The sequence below is a fragment of the Schistocerca cancellata genome, chromosome 3 (genome assembly GCF_023864275.1).
Source record: "Schistocerca cancellata isolate TAMUIC-IGC-003103 chromosome 3, iqSchCanc2.1, whole genome shotgun sequence".
Taxonomy (NCBI): domain Eukaryota; kingdom Metazoa; phylum Arthropoda; class Insecta; order Orthoptera; family Acrididae; genus Schistocerca; species Schistocerca cancellata.
The window spans coordinates 519873952-519898984 of NC_064628.1; the positions used below are offsets into that span (position 1 = coordinate 519873952).

At 43.7% G+C, this 25033-nt stretch overlaps 2 protein-coding genes across 2 annotated transcripts in view; one reads left to right on the forward strand and one right to left on the reverse strand.

Moving 5' to 3' along the window:
* LOC126175331 (GTP-binding protein Di-Ras1) overlaps positions 1 to 25033 on the reverse strand; it is a 1524693-nt gene that overhangs the window by 881103 nt on the left and 618557 nt on the right. The gene's annotated exons all lie outside the window — the stretch shown is intronic.
* LOC126175330 (pancreatic lipase-related protein 2-like) overlaps positions 1 to 25033 on the forward strand; it is a 379377-nt gene that overhangs the window by 224708 nt on the left and 129636 nt on the right. The window contains exon 2 of the mRNA XM_049922046.1: positions 21378 to 21477. Coding sequence (XP_049778003.1) covers positions 21378 to 21477 — 100 coding nt within the window. The remainder of the gene's footprint in view (positions 1 to 21377; positions 21478 to 25033) is intronic.

The window sequence follows — 25033 nt, forward strand, 5'->3', positions numbered from 1 at the left end:
AACAAGAAGCTGTCCGAGGCTGGAGGACCGCAGCCTTGGCCGCGGCATCTGCAGCTTCGTTCCCAGGGATACCGACATGGCCAGGAACCCACATAAAGCTAACCGGAGAACCGACGTCCACCAGCTGCTGAAGAGAGCGTTGGGTCCGGTGTACGAAAGGGTGAACCGGGTACGGATCACTGAGGCTCTGGATGGCGCTCAGGGAGTCGGAGCAGATGAAATAAGCAGAATGTCGGTGGCGGCAGATGTAAAGAACAGCCTGGTAGAGGGCAAAGAGCTCAGCTGTGAAGACCGAACAATGGCCATGGGGCCGGTATTTGAAACTTTGTGCCCCGACAATAAAGGAACACCCGACCCCGTCATTGGTCTTAGAGCCATCTGTATAAATGAAAGTCATGTTGATGAACTTCGAACGAAGTTCCAAAAAACGGGAGTGGTAGACCGAACCGGGGGTAACCTCTTTTGGGAGCGAGCTGAGGTCAAGGTGAACGCGGACCTGAGCCTGGAGCCAAGGTGGCGTGTGGCTCTCGCCCACTCGAAAGGTTGCAGGGAGTGAAAAATTAAGGTGTTGAAGGAGGCGACGAAAGCGGGGGTAGCAGGGCAGAGACATACAACCCGTATTGACGGTCGAGAGAGTCGTCAAAAAAGGAACGATAAGACGGATGGTCGGGCATTGACAGTAGCCGACAGGCATACCGACAAAGCAGTATATCGCGCCGGTAGGTGAGTGGCAATTCGCCAGCGTCAGCATGAAGACTCTCTACGGGACTAGTATAAAATGCTCCGATCGCAAGTCGTAAACCCCGATGTTGTATGGAGTTGAGGCGGCGTAAGATGGATGGCCGTGCAGAGGAGTATACGAAGCTCCCATAATCCAGCTTGGAGCGGACGATCGACCGATATAGACGAAGTAGGACAGTTCGATCCGCTCCCCACGACATACCACTGAGAACACGGAGGACATTTAAAGAACGGGTACAACGGGCGGCCAAATATGACACATGTGGAGACCAGCTAAGTTTCCTGTCAAATGTAAGGCCTAAAAATTTGGTTGTCTCCACGATTGGGAGAGCAACGGGACCGAGTCGTAAGGACGGTGGGAGAAACTCTTTGTAGCGCCAGAAGTTAATACAGACCGTCTTCTCGGCAGAAAAACGGAAGCCATTGGCGACACTCCAGGAGTAAAGACGGTCAAGAGAACGCTGAAGACAGCGCTCCAGGACACGTGTACACTGCGCGCTGCAATAGATGGTAAAATCGTCCACAAAAAGGGAGCCTGATACATCAGCTGGGAGGCAATCCATTATTGGATTGATCGCGATGGCGAAGAGAGCGACGCTCAAAACTGAGCCCTGTGGCACCCCATTCTCCTGGCGAAAAGTGTCGGACAGGACAGAACCCACACGTACCCTGAACTGTCGATCCATTAAAAAGGAACGAATAAAAAGAGGGAGGCGACCGCGAAGGCCCCATGTATGCATGGTGCGGAGAATGCCCGCCCTCCAACAGGTGTCGTAAGCCTTCTCCAAATCAAAGAACACAGCCGCGGTCGGGCGCTTCCGCAAGAAGTTATTCATAATGAAGGTCGACAAGGTAACCAGATGGTCAACAGCAGAGCGGCGCCTACGAAATCCACATTGTACATTGGTAAGTAGGCGTCGAGACTCGAGCAGCCAAACCAATCGAGAGTTAACCATTCGCTCCATCACTTTACAGACACAGCTGGTAAGCGAGATAGGTCGATAACTGGAAGGCAAGTGCTTGTCCTTCCCCGGCTTAGGAATCGGGACAACAATAGACTCGCACCAGCATGCGGGAACATGTCCCTCAATCCAGATGCGATTGTATGTACGAAGAAGAAAACCTTTACCCGCAGGAGAAAGGTTCTTCAGCATCTGAATATGAATAGAATCAGGCCCTGGAGCGGAGGACCGTGATCGGCCAAGTGCGTTTTCGAGTTCCCGCATGGTGAATGGGGCATTATAACTTTCACAATTCGAGGAGCGGAAGTCAGGTGGCCTCGCCTCCTCTGCCTGTTTGCGGGGGAGGAAGGCAGGGTGGTAATGAGCGGAGCTCGAAACCTCTGCGAAAAAGCGGCCGAAGGCATTGGAGACAGCCTCAGGGGCCACAAGGACGTCATTCGCGACCTTCAAGCCAGAAACTGGGGAGTGGACCTTAGTGCCAGATAGCCGGCGCAGGCTACCCCAGACAACAGAAGAAGGAGTAAAACTGTTCAAGGTGCTTGTGATAGCAGCCCAGCTGGCTTTCTTGCTTTCTGTAATAATACGACGACACTGAGCACGTAATCGTTTATAATTAATACAATTCGCCACTGTAGGGTGGCGTTTAAAGGTGCGTAAAGCACGTCGACGAGCACGTAAAGCGTCTCTACATGCTGCGGTCCACCAGGGGACCGGTACGCGACGTGGAGAAGAAGTAGGGTGAGGGATGGAATATTCAGCAGCAGCGAGAATGACTTCCGTGAGGTGTGCGACCTGACGATCGCAGCTTGTGAAGGTTTGATCCTGAAAGGTCGCCCTGGAAGAGAAGAGCCCCCAGTCTGCCTTGGAGATGGTCCAACTAGAGGAGCACGGAGAGGGAGTATGCTGCAGGAGATGGATAACACACGGGAAGTGGTCGCTCGAATATGTTTCAGCAAGTGCATACCACTCAAACCGGCGTGCAAGTTGGGGAGTACATATAGAGAGGTCTAAATGGGAATAGGTGTGAGATGTGTCCGAAAGAAAAGTAGGGGCGCCAGTATTGAGGCAGACAAGATTGAGCTGGTTGAAAAGGTCTGCTAACAAGGAGCCCCTTGGGCAGGATGCTGGAGAGCCCCAAAGGGGATGGTGGGCATTGAAGTCTCCAGTTAACAAAAATGGTGCAGGTAGCTGAGCAATAAGTTGCATCATGTCTGCCCTGGTAACGGCAGATGACGATGGAGTGTAAACGGTACAAAAGGAAAACGTAAAAGTGGGGAAAGTAATGCGGATGGCAGCTGCCTGCAGGCCGGTGTGCAACGTGATGGGATCGTAGTAAATATCATCCCGGACCAGCAACATAACCCCTCCATGAGCTGGGACACCTACCACAGGGGGTAGGTCAAAACGCACAGAGGTGTAGTGTGCCAAGGCAATTTGATCGCATGGGCGTAGCTTCGTTTCCTGGAGGGCTACGACGAGCGGACGGCGCAAGCGGAGCAGCAACTTCAAGTCCTCTCGGTTGGAGCGAATGCTGCGAATATTCCAGTGAATAAGTGCCATCGTAAGAAAAGGAAGATGAAAAAAGGGGTCACCTCGAAGGCCGCTGAGGGCATGGCTTCGAGCGAGCACCGCCGCCGCTATCAGTAGGCGGACAGTCATCGTCCATTGGGTCCATAGGTTCATCGGCCATCTCGGGAGGATGGCCGGGAGGGGGAGCTTCCTCCGCCGGTGAACGGCCAGATGAACGGCTACCAGCGGTGCGGCCAGGCGAAACGGATGACGGCCTGGGGCGGCAACCGCTGGGTGGCGCAGGAGAAGAAATGCGCCGTGGCGGAGAAGGAGAACTGTGCTTCCTATGAGCCTTTTTGGAAGGACGTTTGGTGGAAGTACCGGTCGAAGGCTGGGAGGTCGAGGAACGTAGGAAGTCTGCACGGGATGGTTCCTTCTTGAAGGCCCGTGCATCTGACTTCGGGGTCTTCGTCTTAGCAGAAGCTGATGAAGGGGCTGGTGTCTGTGGGGTGATGGGAGGAAGAGGAGACGTCGACCGCGCGATCTTAGCACTGGCCGAACGGACGACCGTGGTGCTGAAGGTCAGATCGCATGTCTGGGTTGCCACCTCCCTGGTAGTCCGAGGAGATGTGAGGACAGTACTGTATTTCCCCGCTGGGAGCAGCGCGGGCTTCCTAATAGCCAATAGCTTGCGAGCAGCCGAGGTGGACACTTTCTCTTTGACCCGAATTTCTTGGATACAGCGTTCTTCCTTATAGACAGGACAGTCGCGGGAGGATGCGGCATGGTCACCCTGACAGTTCACACAACGAGGAGACGGAGGTGGACAGTCACCCTCATGGGCATCCCTGCCACAAGTGACACATTTAGCCGCATTGGAACAAGACTGTCGAGTGTGATTGAAATGCTGACACTGGTAGCAGCGCGTAGGTGTCGGGACATAGGGGCGAACAGAAATAACCTCGTAGCCCGCCTTGATGCGCGATGGCAGCTTAACACTATCGAAGGTCAAGAAAAGTGTCCGGGTCGGTACAAGGTCATTGTTGACCTTTTTCATGACCCTATGGACAGCCGTCACGCCCTGCTCAGCGAGGAAAGATTGAATCTCCTCGTCAGTCAATCCGTCGAGGGAGCTAGTATAGACTACACCACGAGACGAATTCAAAGTTCGGTGGGCCTCCACCCGGACAGGGAACGTGTACAGGAGTGTGGCCCGAAGCAGTTTTTGTGCCTGAAAGGCACTCTCAGTTTCTAGTAATAAGGTACCGTTACGCAACCTGGTACAAGATTTGACCGATCCGGCTATGGCATCTACGCCCTTCTGGATAACGAAAGGGTTGACAGAGGAAAAATCCTTTCCGTCCTCAGATCGAGAAACGACGAGGAACTGTGGGGCAGGCGGTAGTACTTTTGTCACTGGTGGCTGGTCACGTTTCCGTTTTTGGGCAGAAGTCGAAAGCGGTGGAGTAGAATCCATTGCGGAGGAATCCCCCATGATTGCCAGCGTCTCCGATGGCGCGCTCCTTCCTTGTGGGGACCCTCTCAGAGGGCACTCCCGCCTTAGGTGAATGTTTACAACTCAGGTCACACCTCCCGAGAAACAGACGGAGGGACCAGTCGGCATGGTCAGAAGGTATCAGCTCAGGCAATCACCCCTCCCCGGGCCTGGCCTTTACCAGGGGGTACGCGCGTGCCTTACATGTCTACCCAGGGCGGGGACTTACGCGTTACCCCGTCACCGGCTACGCGTGCGAACGCGTGGGTCGGCCTTCAGGAACGCACAGGGAGGAAGGAAGAAGAGGAAAAAGAAGAGAGAGAGGGAGAAAGAGGACAGACTGTCTCAAACGCCGAGGCGGAGACCAGAGAAGGCAAGGAGAAGAAGGCAATGAGAAAGCAAGGAGAAGAAGGCAATGAGAAGGCAAGGAGAAGTCAAGGGAAAGAGTAAGGAAGACAGTGAGGTGGAGAAGAGCAAAGAAAGGAACCAACAAAAGGAAGGAAGAAACGAGAAGTGAAAAACCAGAAAGACCACAATTATAGGTCGTGGAACCGTTCGTCTCCGGACGCAGGCGCTAACTACCCCCGTGAGGGGGATGGACTCCTTTTAGTCGCCTCTTACGACAGGCAGGAATACCTCGGGCCTATTCTAATCCCCGGACACGCAGGGGGGTTTCTGTACGAGACGGAGGTAGTTTGAATTCTGGAAGCACATCTTTGTCGGCAGCTATCGTGAATAAGATAACGCGTTAATGTCAGTGACCAGTACAGGCAGTATGTCACGAAAGTTCAAAATGAGACATTTAGAGCGTCAGGGCAACGGAATAGATAATACAAGAGAATACGATCGTTAAATTTTGCTGTTGCAATTCATTTCGAAGTTTCATAGCTCGTTAAAAGGAAGAATGTTATCGAAGTTACCATTAGAGACTACCAGATACACAGGGGTGTTGAGGTCTTTAGTCCCGAGACTGGTCTGATTCAGAGCTCCACACTAGTCTATCTTGCGCAAGCCACTTCACCTCTGCACAATTACTGCAACACTCATTCATTTGAACCTGCTCACTCCATTTAAGTCTTGATATCGCTCTAAAACTTCCTCCCCATCCCGCAACCCCTGGACTCCGCCATTCTATTACAAAGACGACCATTCGTTGATGCCCGAGGACACGTCCTGTCAACTGATCCCTTCTTTGTGCCACAGATTTCTTCTTTCCATAATTCGATTCTGTATCTCCTCATATTCCGTCTATCCATCTATTCTTCAATATTCTTCTGTAGGACAACGTTTAAAAATCTACTATTCTGTTCGTATCCAAATTGTTTGTGTTCCATGTTTCACTTTTATGCAAGGCTGCACTACAGCCAAATAATAGAAAAACTTACTATGACTTAAATTGATATTAGATGTTAAAATACTTCTATTTCCAGAAATTCTTTACTGGTTATTGCCTGTCTACTCTCTACTTCGACCTTCACCAGCCATTACGATCCCGAAACAGCACAACTCATCTACTACTTTTAGTGTCTAATTTCATCATCTAGTACCTCTTGAATTACTGTAGCCGGCTGTGGTGGCCGAGCGGTTCTAGGCGCCTCAGTCCGGAACCGCCCGACTGCTACGGTCGCAGGTTCGAATCCTGCCTCGGGCATGGATGTGTGTGATGTTCTTAGGTTAGTTAGGTTTAAGTGGTTCTAAGTTCTAGGGGACTGATGACCTCAGATGTTAAGTCCCATAGTGCTCAGAGCCATTTGAACCATTTTGAATTACTGTAATTAGACAGGCGATAAATTTTCCTGTTTCTCTGCACACATTTGCACGAATTCTCTTGAAGAAAATTGAGTCTGGTGTGACAACAAAATTAATCATTCAGTGTCTGGACGCATCTGTCCAACCTCATAAATTAAAGCGAGAGCATTTGATCATTTAATCTTACCTGTGACAACAGCGTCGACAAGATATTCAGCGTTGATCAACGTTGTACCCATAGCATGTTGATTAGGTGGCTCGTAGTCAGGACGAATAAAATGAAAAGCTTCCCTCCAGTACCAGTATTGTGTCTCTGGCTTTGATGACGACTCTTCTGAATCGTAAACAGCTCTAGCGATGACTTCACCTACGCCTGTCAGTAATTGTAGGAGTGCCCGATGAAACTGATGATGCGGCTTTCGAGAAACTAGATTGCTTATCAGGTGAGGTCCCAGACAATAGTAGACATCGACGTTTCATTCGTTTTCTCATAAGTGGTCCTCGAAATTTTTGTTACTCTCTGTAAAGATTCCAGAGCTTCAAGTCTGACAGAAAGAGACTACACATTTGAAAATAATCCTCTAGACGAGTAGCCACTGCAGTGTGATACACGGCTCCCTCGTACTTACAAGTGACTTCTGTTTTCGATGGTCCCTGTATTGTACAATTACCACACTTCCAAAGGGTAAGCATGCAGAAGAATGCTTTACATATCCTCAGCTTCTAGAAGATTCAACGGTTCTGGTTTCTACGGGACTCTAGTAAGATCCTGATCGCACACGTGAACAAAGCGATCGAGATGAGGTAACGCCTACTAAGTATGCAAAACACCTAACGTATAGCTAACGCGAGTAGGGTTTTAATTGTTCAAGTCTACGAGGGAAACTACCGAAGTCTACACTTACTTATTATTGTCTACCGTAGCCTACGGTATGTTTACAACTCTGGTTGTGCAACGTAGTCAAGACGGAGGAACAACTTCGTCGACAGAGTGTATGCAGTTATAGAAAAAAATTAAGTGCCCAAAGAGTGGTGGCGTGAGGAAACAGTTTCAGCGACAAAAACGGCGTAGTTCAACAAAGAAATCAGCGAATACAGAACATACCAGGCGAAAGAAAAAATATGTAGATTCACTGATATAACGATGAACCAAGACGAAAGCGTAAACTTTCCAATATAATTGCTAATGTCGCTCAACATCCCGGTATGGCCTGGGAAAAAGTTCTTATACATAAAAATACAGAAGCGGAAATATTTACCGGAAAATGAAAAGGCAAAGCAAACCTGTATTCATACCACAAGCTCCACTCATTTCAGCTAACTTATCAAACAGCTTTAAAAATGTTCCAAATTCCGCAAAGATTAGCGTGTAGTACGAATATAAATAAAACATAAGGAGTGAACCCAAAATAGTTGTGCTGCTCGCACGGACAACTATGCGTAATGTGTTCACATGTTGGAATGCCACAGAACGTATTCGCCTTTGCACCCTAAAGTAAAAAACTAAATGTAACATATAACAATATGCAACGAATGAGTGAGATGTTGCAGAAATAAGATGATTAATTCAACTCTTCTCTGTTTTTACCTACTTGGTTTGTCCCCTACATCGAGAAATGCGTCTGATAGCACCTCTTTGGTGTTTTTCTTCATTAGACACTGATATTTGTAGTCTAAGTTTTCGATGCTCTGCAGAACTATGCTTTCTTGCGTTTTACACACACTTTTTCGCACACCATTTTGTGCTGTTTATTTTTATACTTGTAAGTGTGTATTGTTTTTTTTTTTTTTTAGTGTTACCACCATCACATTACCACTAACTACTATGTCATTGATTTATACTGTTTCCTTTTTTTAGTTAACTGTATGTGTGTTATTCTATTTAATTACGTTGTTGTGTACTTACACAGTGTGTAAGAGCAATGAAGGAATAGTGATGGTGTGCGAAAAAGTGTGCTGTGTAAAACGCAAGACATGAATATTTCTGCAGAGCAAAGAAAACTTAGATTACAAGTATCAGTGACTAATGAAGAAAAACACCAAAGACATGCTAGCAGATGGAATTTCTAGATGTAGGCGAGAAACCAAGCAGAAATCACAGTGAGTAAAAACAGACATATTATTAACGAACTGTTTTTCGTTCTTAAAAACAAATCAAATTAAAAAACACGCGTTATTGCGGATAATATGGCCACAAAAATGAAGAATTTAATTATTTATGCATTCAGAGATATTCTCGCAGTGGTATAGGATTTGACATTATAATAAAATTAGAATAAATACCTACTTAAAGTTCGGGAACACCTTCAATTATTTATTGCACTGAACTAAACATTGTCAAAATGTCATACATATTGCACATTGCACTTTATGTACACCCTATATACATAAACATGGCTTATACATGTTTTTATGAAGATATGACAAGTGGTCGGCCGTGATCTTGATGAAGGAATCATCTTTGCATCTGCCTGAAAAAAGAAAACTACAGGAAACCAAAATCAGGATGGCTAGACAGTACAAACTCCAACCTCCCCAATATGAAGTCAGTTTCGTAATAACTGCACTGCTTCATTCAGTTGGTCCTTATTGTACAGTGTTCGTTTGATCATAGACAGCTTGCATCAAATAACTTATAATGTGAAACATAGTTTGCACTGCATCGCTTGCGGCGTCTATGAAATCACTGAGATGACGTGTGGCTACGGCAAAGTGTACATAGGCGAAACGGAAAGAACTGTTAAAGAACGTAGTAATAAACACGAATGCCACACGCGGCTGAAGCAAAGTATGAAATAGGCGGTAGAGGAATATCACGAGAACTGTGGCCGTATTGATTTCAATAACATACGTGTGCTGGCTGAGAAAACTTACATTTATGAAAGAAAAGTCTGAGAAGCCATTGAAATTTCTATGAATGCATGTAACTTCAATAGATGGGACGGGTATAGGCTTCGTGCATTGTGGCTCCCCGCCATCAAGGAAGTGAATACGTAGCCGCGGCGTCCGAGAGATACAAACAACTTCCTCGAAACCACCTCTACGGACAATAATATTTTGGACAAACATTTCCCCTCTCATGTTCTCCAGTTTCGCTTCTAGTTAATGGTGTGGGCCCACCAATAGCAGCAGGAGGAATTTTAACGGTGTACTGAAAACTACGCCCCCTGAAATTTGCGCCCAGTGAAATCTGCGCCCAGTGAAATGTGCGCCCAAAAAGGGTCGAAGAAGGGTCCACTAATCCCCTTCCTGGCAGGTAGAGGAGGTGAGGGATTACATAGAGGCTTCCGAGATCGTATTTTCAAGCCGTACTATACAGAACGCTGCCAACTGAAAGATTAATGTTAATAGTGCATCGATAGCTTTCTATAAGAAATCGGTACGCTTTGCAAAACCATGGAACGCGTATCAGATGCTGTTTCAGATTCTAGTCATTTGACTGAAACTTCAGGAACAAAACTTTCACGATTATACAATGAAAAATTCAGTTGACAGTTGTCATGATATTTCTGAAGACGATATTCGCGCACAAATTTCACGACTAAGAAGATTCTTTCGGAAACTGTTCCCAACTTCAATTTGGTGCTAAGATTTATCTTAACTTTGTGTGTTTCGATAGCGTTAGGAAAGATAATTCTTTTTTCAGAATAAAATTAATTAAGTATTATCTTGGATCCACTATCAGTCAACACTACTATCTAGTTTAGCAGTTATTCAATAAAATATGAGGTAACTAAAGGTATCGATACTGATGAGGCAATTTTAAAATTTGCAGCCGAAAACGAAGGAAGAAGTTCTAAGCTACGTGCTATTCACCTTTCACTAAGGAGATTTTCGGTTACTTGTTCCGCTTCCTTAATAATTAGTTAAACTGATTAAAAAATGCGTTGTACCTATTCGTTTTCATACATAAAAACTGTTTGCGAAGTATATTTTATGCTTTCGTGAGGTTGGCAATTTAGGGAGGGGGTGGTGACAAAATAAAAGTTTGCATCGAATACCAAACTACCTAGCTACGCCAATGCGTAAACAATAAACATCAGTCCGAATCAGAGTAAAATAATGGATGGCTAGGTAACCAAAAACCATATTATTTCTACGTTTCTGTAGAAATTCGAAACTGACCACAGTAAATATCGCCGAGACGATCAATAAGATTTAAATAGTTCATGTGTCTTATCTTTACATCATTAAAGTATGCGTATGTGCCTTAGAATCTTTATAAAGTGAATGAGAAGTACACTCACGGAGACAAAGTTTACATTCCACTGATATGTTCAATTTTAGCTCAGTATATTTTCATTTATCGTCATAACAATCTACCGAAAACAAATTTTTCGTTTGGTATTTTACATCGCATCAACTAATGTTATCGTCAGAGATTTAGCTTTCACTCGAATCTGTGGTCATAGAATGGAATGGGTTAGGAAGCAGCCATGGCCTCCATAAGGAACGATCCCATAATTTGCCTAGAAAGATCTGAGAAGCCACGGAAAACCAAATTCCGTCTGGCCGGCGATAGAATTGAGCTCCGGTTTGTCAAAATATTCAGATTTTCATCACACTTTATTCGGGCTTCGGTCTGGCTAAATGGCAAAAGTAAATTATTGTCATTTAGGCGTGTTTAAAATCAGGTTATAAGCATCATCAATAGGCTATCTTTTTCAATTTATTTTTACTTGTAAGTTGCTATTTACAGCTTGTACAGTTTTCTGACAAAATTACGTCAAGTTTTTATTGATAAGAGATAACGTTCAAGCAAACCTTGATCTGACCATCCTCTTCCTTCTTTTCTTACCATTTTTTCCAACCTTCATTACGTTTCCTGGAGACTGTTTTTCTTTCGTTTACCTTCCATACTCAGCTCTGCCCTCATTAAAGCGCACACACAATTTTCTGCTGTCTTTTCATATGCCTAATTACGTCATTGATTTTAGGATTTGGTTTAGCAAGTATTTTATTAATTTCTACAGCGTTGGTCGTTCGCTGATACCTTTTGTAGCAACTCCAAAGATTGATAAGGTTTTCCTCATTATCCAACCATCTACCTACAAAGTAGTCCAAAAATTGAGAAAGCTCGAGCAAACCATCACCATCATCTTCAAGCCATAGAAAAGCCAACGCAATTCACTTGCGAATTTGTAGACTCATGTCTTCATTTTTCTTGTATTCATAAGTAAACTATACTTCTTGCACTTTTCTCCACAGAGGCTTTTTCAAGTGGAAATAACAACCGTGCACTTCGGCTGTCGGTAGTACAACTTCAATCACAAAAATCGCTGCTGATTCGAAATCTGTGGTCACGAATGTGTGTCTCGTTTCCTTTTATTTGGTAATGATACAGAGGCTACTGGACAGATGTTTGTCTCATTATTTGTTCTCCCAAAGTGGGGGTGAAAGGTGTATAACTGCGAAAACTGTTTGGTACAACACTTGGACGTACCATCCATAGAAACGTCTTGTTTACTTCTTAGGGCCTCTATCCCTGCTCTTCCGTTAAAAAACTATTATCCTTTCTCCTAATTTGTCTTCGCTTAACGGAAAACTGCTGCCATCATTCATTGCTAGTAGCTCTGCTTTGAGGTTAATTTCTTCTCTTGTATGCGGATCTCTTTCATTTCCCTGTGATTTTTACCGAAAGTATTATAAAGTTCTCTTCGTTATTTGCTACTCTGGAAATTCAGTGACAAAATCATACTCCGGGTTATGCAGGGAGCTCTGCTCCTCTGAATAAATTTTGGAAACAAAAGTCTCTTCCTCTTGTTCCCTTATCTTTACTTTGTTCAAAGTCTTCCTTGCTTCCAACTGAGCATCATCCGGAGCCCCTCACTGATGCTCGAATGAAAAAAGTACTGTCGAATCCTTGTTGTTAAGCATTCCTCAGCAGTGGTTCGCTTTCTGTCTTGAACAGCGCTAAGTCTTCTTTCGTTCTCATCACTGAGGATAACCGTCATAGTGACAACGTGGCTCACCGCGAATGGTCGTTGAAACTTCCATATCGGAACTATTGTGACAGAAATAAGCAAATTGCATGATGTCAACTCTACAACAGCTAGAGCAGTAATAAGGCTGTTTTTGTGCAGGAAGTTTGATAGTGTGGTAGAGGAGACTTATCGGGGCTCAGTTCGGCCTTGTGTGGGGAGCAGTTAGTTTAACAGTAATTACGACGGTCCGGTCGCAGGTAAGCCGTGATACAAAGAAAGCAGGTACTGGGCGCAGACTTCACAAATTTCCGGTTTAGTGAAAATTACACTGGGTCCAGTTTTCATGGATTCATTTTAACCAATTCTCCAGCATAAGTCCGGGAAAAATCTCTTTCTAACCAATGGCGTTGTCCCACCAATGGTAGCCACAGGAGTTTTTGCCAGTAACCCCCTTCTTTGGCATTAGCGCGGGAAAACTTCTCTTACTATGCAATGACGATGGCCGACCAATGGTAGCCCAAGCTACAGACTTTCAGTTTTATATATGGAGTTTTACAGCACAGGCAGGCACATCGGAGACAGTGTGTCTCTTGTTTCTTTGGAAACAATTATCAGTAATTTATGTTAACAATTTTTATTGGTATCTTATGACTGTTTTTCAAAATACTTTTAAAATACAGTTTACTAACTAAAAAGGTATTTCTGTTAGCGTCAACTTTTGTGTGGCAGTTGTGAAGTACAACTGTGAGAGGTCGCACTGCATTTGTTCAATGGTTAATTAGATTTACTTAGTTTCGTAAGACTAAAATAAGTTTAATAAAACAAAACAGGTAACTTTATTTCTATCTAAAATACTTAGTTAATTTGATTGTTTAAGTAATCTAAGCTGTATATTTTGCTTGTTTTATTCTGGTAGTAAAAGTAAAGTTGAATTCATTCAAGGAAAATCTCACTAAAGGTTATAAATTCAGCTAAAAGAACCTCTCTAAAAGTTTGCGCCTTCAGAACTGGCGACTAACTTCTGTAAGAAATACTGTTTTCTAGTTGAGTACGTGGTGTTGCCCGGGTATGTGTATATCCCAGTCTTCTCGTAGTTCACCCTCTCTCTGTCCCTCTTCACTCTCCACCTCCTCTACCCACCCATTTTCATTCCATCTCCCCCTGCCCCTCTCTCTGTCCATCTGCTCCTCCCTCCTCTCTCTATCCATCTGTTTCTCCATCCCTGCCCATCTGCTCCTTCGTCCTCAAATTCCATCTCCTCCTCCCTGTCTCTTTATCTCCACCTTCCCCTCTCTGCCCATCCCCTCCTCCCCCCTCTTCGTCCATCTCCTTCTCACCCTCTCTCTGTCCTTTCCTTCTTCCACTGATCTCTTACTATCTCATCCTCCTCCTTCTCCCTGCTCATTTCCTATTCTTTCCTTCCTCTGTCCATCTCCTCCTCTCCCATCTCTCCATCCATTTCCTCCCCCCCCCCTATCTCTGTGTCTACTTCTTCCTACCTGCTACCTGTGCTCACTCCTCCTTCCCCCTCACTGTCAGTTGATCTCTTGCTCTCCCCATACTGTCTGCACGTTATCACGCTCACCTCAATAACAGGCTGGTGGTTCACATCCCACAGTATTTCTTTCCAGATCTTAACAAATACGTGTACCAAATTCGGCTGAAATCATTCCAGGTGCTTAGGCTGAGCTTTTCATCCGTTGCTTTGCTCGCGAATGCACATGTCAAATGCATTTCACATATATTAAGTATATTTCATACGTATTTTTGCACTCATTTCACTTGTATCTCCAGCAATTTCGCCTTGCAGTTTCATTTTCACGTAACTCAATGTTTATGACGTCGCATTCCCTGATCATGTGTCGTACGATGATATAATTTTGCATTTACAATCAGTGGTATATGTCGATACTGTCTGCAAAATGTGTCGCGAATACAGTTAGTGGTAAAGAAGTAATAAAGCACCATGCTTCATGCGGCAGTTGTACTGCATGAACAGTGGAAACGTAGTAAGTGATTATTTTGTGGGGGTTGTCAGCTAGAAAAAAGTCTCTTAAAGTTTTGAAATTATCTTTAAATTTTGTTGCAAGCCACTAAATGCTGTCATTCTTAAATACTGGATGAATAAAGTGTGGATATTATTGGGTCGTGGGCTACACTAATTTTTTATCCCCATCCCGACCCCTTTGAGGGGTAAGTGGTTCTTACTATGACTGCGATTCATTCCCGAGAGCGTCATAAGTGTACCAAGTTTGGTTGAAATTGATCCAGTGGTTTAGGAAGAGCTGTGGGACATACATACCTATAAACGCACATCCATTTTTGTAAGATGTGCATAGTTACAGAAGAAAAATACTCAAGGTGAGTTTGTACTCGTTCCTGGTCCAGTACTGGCACTGTGGTTTAGAGGGAAATACTGCGTGACAGCACTACCCCCCTGCCCCCCATAAACGAAGTAAATACACTACTGACCATTCAAATTGCTACACCACGAAGATGACGTGCTACAGAAGCGAAATTTAACAGACAGGAAGAAGATGCTGTGATATGCAAATGATTAGCTTTTCGGAGAATTCACACAAGGTTGGCGCCGGCTGCGACACCTACAACGTGCTGACATGAGGAAAGTTTCCAACCGATCGTGCAGCCACGTCTCGATCCATGACTGAACAGATGGGGACGTTTGCAAGACAACAACCTTCTGCACGAACAGTTCGACGACGTTTGCAGCAGCATGGACTATCAGCTCGGAGACCATGGCTGCGGTTACCCTAACGCTACATCACAGACAGGAGCGCCTGCGATGGTGTACTCAACGACGAACCTGGGTGCGCGAATGGAAAAACGTAATTTTTTCGGATGAATCAGGGTTCTGCTTAAAGCATCATGTTGCAGGTCCTATAAGGGCCTTTCTGGACACAGAAAATGGTCGACTGCTGCCCTGGCCAGCACATTCTCCAGATCTCTCACTAACTGAAAACGTCGGGTCAATGGTGGCCGAGCAACTGGCTCGTCGCAATACGCCAATCACTACTGTTGATGAACTGTGGTATCGTGTTGAAGCTGCATGGGCAGCTGTAGCTGTACACGCCATGCAAGCTCTGTTCAACTCAATGCCCAGGCGTATCAAGGCAGTTGTTACGCCCAGAGGTGATTGCTCTGGGTATTGATTTCTCAGGATCTATGCACCCAAATTGCGTGAAAATGTAATCACACGTCAGTTATAGTATAATATATTTGTCCAATGAATACCCGTTTATCATCTGCATTTCTTCTTAGTGTAGCAATTTTAATTGCCAGTAGTGTAACTATAGCCTTTGTAACAGTCAAGGAGGTTTAAACACAGTCAACTTTTGCTAGAAAATTCAGTTCCAGCTATGCAGTTCTCAAAGGTGTCGAAGTGTAATTTTAAGTAATCTTTTCGGGCGCACAGTTTTCAATACGGTAATAGCTCGAGGTTGTAGCAAGCTCACGCAAATTAGGAGACGCTACTAGACGCTCGTAAACGAGACGATGAGACTTCGCGACATGTAGAGGAAACAGAGTACAGTGTCGCCACAGAGTGTTCCCGGACAGCGCCTCTCTACGAGGCGGTGTTATTCCGCTGCTCGCCTCACGCCGCACGCCGCCAGCCAGCCAGCCTCCACGGCCCACTACGCCACGCCGCCGCCGGCGTCGGCCCTCGACTTCTCCAGAGCAAAGAGTGCAGCGCAAGCAATTACGCGAGTGGCTGGAGCCAGCCGGCTGCTGGCCGCGCGGCACTCTGCTCGACGTTTAGACAAGGCCGCCTAATGCAGCCTCTCGGTTTTTACTCCTCAGCGCGAAACGGCCACCTTCTCCATTGACGAGGAAAGCGTTTTTGCCGCCCCACTCCGACGCTCGTCAAATTTCCTCCCTCCCTCTTTTAGCGTCCTTCACTTTTCCCAGGTTATTCTCCGCCGCACTTCCCTTGTTGCAGAGTTTATATACCCCGTTATTTCCCGCAGATACACTACTGCTGCTTCGCGATAAGGTCTTCGTGGTTAGCGGTAGGCGACTCAGTGCACAATGGATCAGTGCTTTCCGTTGTTTCGCTTCAAGTAGTCCTCTCTACCAGCCTTCAAATGTTAACGTAATAACAATTGTTGACACTACCTACCGCTAACACACAGTGCTCGCTATCATAACTGCACAAACTTGCAAACCTTCATTTCCGTCAAAACAAGATAATTATTCCAAAATGGCTCTGAGCACTATGGTACTTAACTTCTGAGGTCATCAGTTCCCTAGAACTTAGAACTACTTAAACCTAACTAACCTAAGGACATCATACGCATCCATGCACGAGACAGGATTCGAACCTGCGACCGTAGCAGTCTCGCGGTTCCGGACTGAAGCGCCTAGAACCGCTCGGCCACTCCGTCCGGCTAATTATTCTAGAATGATATTTTCACTCTGCAGACGAGTATGCGCTGATATGAAACTTCCTGGAAAATTAAACCTCTGTGTCGGACCGAGATTCGAAATCGGGACCTTCGCCATTCGAGGGCAAGTTCTCTGTGAAGTTTGGAAGGTAGGAGACGAGGTATTGGCGGAATTGAAGCTGTGAGGACGGGTCGTGAGTCGTACTTGGGTAGCTCGGATGATAGAGCACGTGCCCGCGAAAGGCAAAGGTCCCGAGTTCGAGTCACGGTGCTGCACACAGTTTTAATCTGGCAGGAAGTTTCAAGATAATTATTATTTCCAGCAGGCTGTTACGTTAAAGTAAGTATTTTATTTGGTGCTGCTGGCCAGTATAGAGCTTTAGCTCACTTCCAAGTGACAAACGGCTTTAGTCGTATCCTTGTAGAAAATATCCTGTAAAGGAAGTCACATTCCATGATGTGTACCGAAACAAGACCATAGCGTCCAGTAACGTGGGCTCTAAAATGCATAACTTAACAGCTGTCGGCACTTGTTCTTCTTCGCTACTGTGAAACAGATCTCTTATACTGTAAGGTCTTCGAACGATCCGTACAGTGCAGTGAAGAAAGGACACATTCCTCAGTTATTGGCAATGGGTACAACATACGTGTGTTAGTGCTCTTACTGTAAACAGTACTCACAGTTTTGGGTGAATGCAACGCATACATTAGTTTTAATGGAAACAGTCTGTGTTTCGGTAAGTTTGATAAATGCTTTCACATTGTACTTTTGTCACTCCACTTAGCACCATAAGAAAAACACGGGTTCTAGACGCTTCAGTCCGGAACCGCGAGACTGCTACGGTCGCAGGTTCGAATCCTGTCTCGTGCATGGATGCGTATGATGTCCTTAGGTTAGTTAGGTTTAAGTAGTTCTAAGTTCTAGGGGACTGATGACCTCAGCAGTTAAGTCCCATAGTGCTCAGAGTCATTTGAACCATTTTTTAAAAACACGGGAAATACCAGACATGATTTCCTGCTATGCTCTGGAAAATGGAAGAAACTGTCAAGCCAACATGCTGTATACTGAAAAAAAAAAATCCAGAACGAAGGGTTTCATCTGCAAAATTATACGTTAGTAGTTAATGTAACTGTTTTTGCGTGAAAAAATGTAATACTATCCTCGTAACCAATCTGCATGTCATCATTTTTCTATCTGTAACATCTTCTGTGTAAATAGTTCTGTGTACGCCGCACGTAAATTTATCTGTGTTTGCGATATTCAGTTGTCGCCTGAAGATAGCCTAATAAGCTGAGAGCCAGATCTTGATCACATCAATACAATATTTCAGAACATTACTTAGTGTTCCGCATTGAACATTATTACAATCTTTTGACAAGCACCGGCGGAAGATTCAATTAATGTTATTCCACAAACTTATAAAAGCACAAACTGTTCCCATTAGAACTATTCTATGCTCTGCACTTAACCAGGACTGCGAATACGGTTTACAGTAACAGCGCTAAGGTATATTTACGGAATGCTGTATCCATGGAGAATAACGGAGAAATTTGTCCTTGTTTGTTACTCCATTTTGTAGGTCGCTCCTAGTTGCAACGGGCCTGTAGTAGAAGCGATGTGTTTTACAGTAGCGAAAATGAACCAATGTTCATAGCTCTTAAAGTACCCATTTTAGAGCCCATGTTTACACATTTTTGAGGCTCATACTACCACTTCTCAATAAATGGCACACCTCTGTATACATGGGTCGTGCATGTTTATTCCGATACAAACAACCTTCTGGGGAGGCCAACCACAGCGCAGAGACATAGTGAATAACAACTCTCAATAAAGATCCAAGTAATTATAAACAATAAAGCCGCGCGGGATTAGCCGAGCGGTCGAAGGCGCGGCAGTCATGGACTGTGCGACTGGTCCCGGCGGAGGTTCGAGTCCTCCCTCGGGCAAGGGTGTGTGTGTTTGTCCTTAGGATAATTTAGGTTAAGTATTGTGTAAGCTTAGGGACTGATGACCTTAGCAGTTAAGTCCCATAAGATTTCACACACATTTCAACATTTGATAAACAATAAAAATTACATAGTCAAAAATGATGAAGTTTTCCCAAAAGCTGCATAGCTGTGTGAAGGTGCTTTATTCGCATCTACCGGTTTCACGTCAGTACAGAGGATCTTAAGGCTTCTTTGTCAAGAAGACAAACCACTGTGTGAAATTTTTGAAATGGTAGAAATACAGAACGATAGTGTTGACATTCAACTTAACCGCTAAATAGCGTCAAAACACTATGCTTTATGTAGGGGAAGCTCCGCCCCTAGCCTGTTGCATGATCTCCTCGGGAGGGAATAGGATTTAACATACGATGATAACGAACGTGAGGACTTAAAATATCAATCTAAATACAAACAAAATACGATACGAAATATTACATGAATGTAAGTTGGTCGTAGTAATAATTACTTTACATCTGCAGAAGATAAGTACAGATGTGTATGAACAACAAATAAAATGATTTGTGAGAATGTCAAACTGCTTTCTACGGCCACTGTGCGATATATTAAACTGAGGTGTAGATACAAAGTAAGCACAGAGACGACAGCCGTTGCCATGGAGACGTTATCGAGGAACATCTCGATAAGTAGCGTCAGTGGCGAGGAATTTGGTGCGCTAGAGATGTAACGGCGTAAGGACGCCTTAGGTCAACCTGAGACAAGGATCAAGGTTGTTCATGTACGTCTGTAATTATCTTTTGCAAACTTAAAATAATTGTTACTGCAGCCATCTTACATTTATGTAACCTTTCATTTATTTTAGTCGTATCTAGGTTAATATTTTAAGTTCTCACATACGTTCTCATCGTATGTTAAATACTATTCGCCGCCAATGGGATCATGCAGCAGGCGAGGGTTAGAGCTTCGCCTTTATAAGGCATTGTGTTTTGACGCTGTTATCGAAGATGTCTTCCGACACTTTTCAGTGTTTCGATTATCGCCTCTGCTCACCATCTAGTGGTATAAAAACCTTTATGTTTAATTCTGATCACGTATCCATATTTTATTGTGTGGATGGTTTGTATAATTTTGGTACCTGTTACCCTTCAAAGAAAATTTTTTTTATTTCGGAGACATGGTCTGATGATGTTGATCTACCAGTAAATATGATCGAAACAGGTTACCACTGACATGCGATTCATAATTTTCAGTAAAAACTTGAGACAAATAGCGATTATTATTCTAAATTATCTGATCAGATCTCCGCTTGTTCCAATAGTATTTTCAAGAAATCCTGGAGATTACTTATGAATTGCCATATGTGACGTTGGTCGAAGTACAGAGGACATAAAATGTCGACTGGCAATAGTAATGAATTAATTTCTGAAAAGGGAAAGACTTAAAATACAAAACTTTTGTATTATCTGTAGTGTAGTCTTGTATGGAAGGAAAACATGAGCAGTAAGTACGAGGAGGCACTGAAAAGTAGCGCCTCCGATTTTTTAAATGTGAAAACTGTTACAGCTTTCTAAATGAAACAAACTTTATTAAAATTCTACATCTTTGTTCTTCAAGCACACTTATTTATTTGGTAACGCATTCAACTTGTGTCTATCACAGTACTCCCAACAAGAGACCAGTTTGCTGATACCGTCAGTGTAGAATGTTTTTGACTTTATTGACGGAGCCGCCTTATCACTGTCACAGAGAAGTCCTCGAAAGTGTTCTTTTTCTGCAAACAAATGAAAATCGGATGAGGCCAAATTCGACGAAAGATGTTCGATGAAAGTGAGCCCAACGCGTCGCATTGTTGCTGACGACGCAGCGTTCGGTTGTGGTCAGACATTTTCATTCTCTTCGAATTCGAAACTCCGTTACAGCACGTTTCTCACCTATCGACATAGTTAAGTTATACACCGCCATGTTAAGAGCTGCATTTCAGAGCACCCTAGCGGCAGAGGGCTGCAAATATGTAGACACAAAGAATAAAGATGTAAACCATTAATAAAGTTTGTTTTATTTAAGCAATCTCCTAGGAGTTTTCACATAAAAAATTTGAAGACATTACTTTGCAGCACACCATCGCAGTATGGAAAAGAAGGAATTTGAAAAGTGGTGCTGCAGAAAATTGCTGATGATTAGATGGATAGATTAGATGATTAACGACGCGGTATTGAATCGAAGTTGAGAGAAAAAATTATGACACACCTTGTCTAGAAAGACTGATAGAACACATCCCGAGGCATCATGGAAGGGTGAAGTTTGATGATTGGGTTAAAAATTTTAGATGGAGAACAAAGGTTGTTTGCAAGAAAGAAGTTGTAGCAGATGTACGTTGCAATAAGTCTGCAAAGATTGTTGCACAGGGTAGACTGTCACAGAGTGTTCTAGCAAACAAATATTCCGAATGAAAACCACCAAAACATAACTATGGTAAAATAGTTTCAACGAAAATATTATCATTCCTAGTTCTAAAATAATCGTTTTAATTATAGACATTTGTTTTGTATTCTATTGAATACGGTAGCAAGCAATGTGCTGATAAATTTTGCAACTTTTTCGCTGTTATCGCTTCCTTTGCTAAAAGCTGTATTTCGTCTGTTGACAGCCGGTGGACCTGTGACGACGACCTCCATCACAGAGTTCGTGGGCAGCGAGTTCATTGAGCTGTCTGAGGACGACCACGTGCAGTTCCATCTATACACGAGGTCAGTACATGACCAGAGACGCCCTGGCCCCAAGTAGGCCAGTCACCTATTGACCTGATAAAGGAAATTACGTGGTACCTGCGTTGTCTTAAAGAGCTCGCGTACATTGTATTTCTTACATTCACATGCTGGTCGGATAAAGCAGCTTGCCGAAATTAATTAGGAGACAGATAAACCCGTATCTCGAAACAGAAACTGTATGACTAGCCGCTTCGTTATTCGAACAAAGTGCGGACGACATCAAGATACTGGTCTCATTTTCTCTTTAAAAAAGTGCCTCATAATTACTTTAAAGTAGCAACGGTGGTTCCAAGTATTATTTTTTCTTAGCGGAGATTTTGTCGGTAAAATTAAAATCTCCGCTGTTCCGAAAGTTTTTACATTGATACACCTTTGCTCACTGCTGTTGCTCAACATTAAGGTGTAAACATCAATTGTCAAAAGTGTTAGAAATACGCTAGATACTAACTAAGGTGCTAACAAATAGCATACAAGTACTTCCAAAGCAAGTTATCCACATCATTGAAATCTTGGGAGCTTATTTTTTTACGGTGAATCCTTATAAATACCACTAGCCAATTTCAGTTTTTATAGGAAATTTTAAGTGCGTTCTGTGGAATGGCTATGCAAGTGGAACACGTATCATTTAATTGTGGGTAAGCGATTGATGTTCCGATTGGACTCTAATGCTGCCGAAGACAGCTGGCAATTGCTTTGGAGGCTGAAACTCTTTGCGTTTGACAAGAGAAATAAAGAAGAATTTCAAACTCCTCTGTGGCTTCCTCACCAGAATGCCTTTCTTCAGTCTACGGACCATGATCATTAGTGTTATCACGAGACTCATTATCATTCACAGTCTTTTCAATCAGTGTCAAATGCACGGTAAGTTCGAATAGTGCCAAGCGCCTTATGGACGTCGGCAGGCAGCAAGCAGCACACGGCTGTTAGTCCAGTAGCCTATGCGTAGGAAATATAACACACACTGCCGAACATCACTGGTCTCGCCCTACAGAGATATTTATTCAGTACCTTTCACTCTTATTAGATTCAGACTGTCAGTAAACAACTTTATATTAGAAAAACACGCGAGAACTACAACCCCCCCCCCCCAGATACCCGTGCGTGTTAATGCTTTCGTGACGGTGAGGTGCGCCGGCTCCGGATCGAATCCACCCGGCGGATCAACGACTAGCATCGGCCTGGGGGTGGTTTTTAGGCAGTTTCTCACGTCCCAACAGGTGATTACCGGGCTGATACGCAAGTACCGCCTCAGTTATATAATTCGCAAACGTTTAGAAAGCTTTCGTACCCTTCCACATGAATCACACTACACGCAGACGGTTGTGGTACACACATTCCGTACAGGGGAGGCGACAGGAAGGGAAAGTGGCCACCCTTTAAAATTAATCGTTCAATATCTATTAACAACCACGCCGACCCTACGCAGATGCAGGACAAAGGCAAAAGGAAAAGAAGAAAAATATTGTTCAGGCAGCTGCAGTACTAAAATAAGTTGTAATGCGTGAACACTACAAGATACAGACTAAGCGAAATCATTAGCAATGTTATCCGTTTCTAGTAAGAAAAGAAATAAAAATCAGCTAACTAAATTTTCTGTTTCTGAAATTTGGTGAACGAAGTATAGTGTATAGAATTACTTTTCTCAAATCGCATAAAATGTTTTTGAGCGTTTTTACAGAATTTTTTTCGAGTCGCAGCTATGTTCTTACAGAAGCCTTATTCGAAAATAAACTCTACTGAATTCACTCATATACTGATAAGATTTCTACTGCCGCACATGGTAAACATAGAGAGATGTAACGCTCACAAATATCGATAAAGCGTGTATCTTTCGTAATAACATTACAGTTTTCATGCCACAGTTATTTCGAAGTAATAATACGAGGGTAACAAAATGAAAACGTCACGTGGATTATTGTAACGCAAGTGGCGAGATTCGATTCTTTCTTAGCGTACAGGGAGTCTAAAAACTAATAGTTTAGCTGTTAATGCGGTTGTCACCGAAATACTACTCCAAAGTATTAAGTTCCTTTTAAGGTTAAGGTAAGGAAGGACATAGTGATTATAAAAGTAAAATAGGGAAAATAATCATTTGTTTGATGAATCGATTCACTTATAACTTAGCGAAATGTACAATGAAAGTTCTCTGCCACGGACTTTACAGAGATTCCTAGAATATAGATATACTGCCATGGCGGCAAGTTTCCAGGAGTCGGGAATATGATAGAAGATACGTATTAGTAAACTAGAAAAAAAATTCATCAAAAGAAATTTAATTTTACAGAAATCAAAAATTTACCGCCGAGTGGTCAGTACTGAACCGTTAATACAACTGTAGTACACTATAAAATTACCGTAGTACTGAAAAAAACATACAGCGCTCCTCCATTGCTGAAAATATCCATTGGTTACAAGTAATTTTTCTCTTTCAGTATTAGTCCAGAAATTAAATATCACATCACTGATTAAATTACTGTACTATTATTTTCAGTGCCTGTGTGAATGAGGAAGAGCTGCAAAAACCACTTGAACAGACTTTAATTATTGATTTTAGAAAAAAGGAAGAGGCACCCATGTTAATGAGTAACGAGACATACATCCCTAAACGTGTGGATTCCTGTCGTGTTGCTAACAAAAGTTTTTCGCATGCAAACTAGCTTGAACACGGAAGTTTGCGGAAATACTTGTATGACACATCTATTCAGCTTTGGCACAGATCGTAGCAATGCACTGAACACTCGTGGGAACTTAGTATGCCAAAGACGATGGGTCACTTGCACGCTTCATGCTTTTGAAGAGAGAGGATTTTAAGTATAAACTGTGTTGAAATCTTTCCTCTGCAACCGATAATTTTGGATGTAGCATTTATGTTAGAGAGAAAACTTCGAACTACTAACGAATTTAATTAGACACACATTTACCTTCAATAAAAATCTTATTTGAAGTATTAGTTTCAGTCTGACATACTATATTTTGCTCGTTGCCGTTTTGGGGAAAAATTGGGATTCTAATTGACTATACCGTGGTTCTTGCCAGAATATTTTATATGCTGAGTGGCAAAAACAAACGACACTGGTGTAATTGTAGAATAATACACCACTGTGTTGCGTTTTATCATTCATGATTCTCCCACTTTGCTTCATATCATCGGCGGATGACTCTTCATTGCACCATTTCAAAATGGCATCGTGATTATAAAGATTTAATGAGGTGTTCTCTTTCTAATAAACGACGCTTCATAAAAATATTGATTTGATGCCGCTTGTCATCTGATTCTCAGTTTATAACTTTCTGAGTCCTGTAAGACGCAATGATAAAACTGCTGTTGGTAGACCTTGCGCCTGCCCGTCCAGCAATCGTCATTGCATCCGAGGGAAACAGTTGCATAATTCGCAGGGGCCGGCCTTCCCGCAACAGGCGCATCTGGGCCACGATCTGCCTGGCCAACAGACGGCAGTCGGAACGCCAATAAGGTACCCACGTTCTCCTCCGCGGGCCATGTGACTGAAAGCAGTGTCTACGGTACATTTCTGCC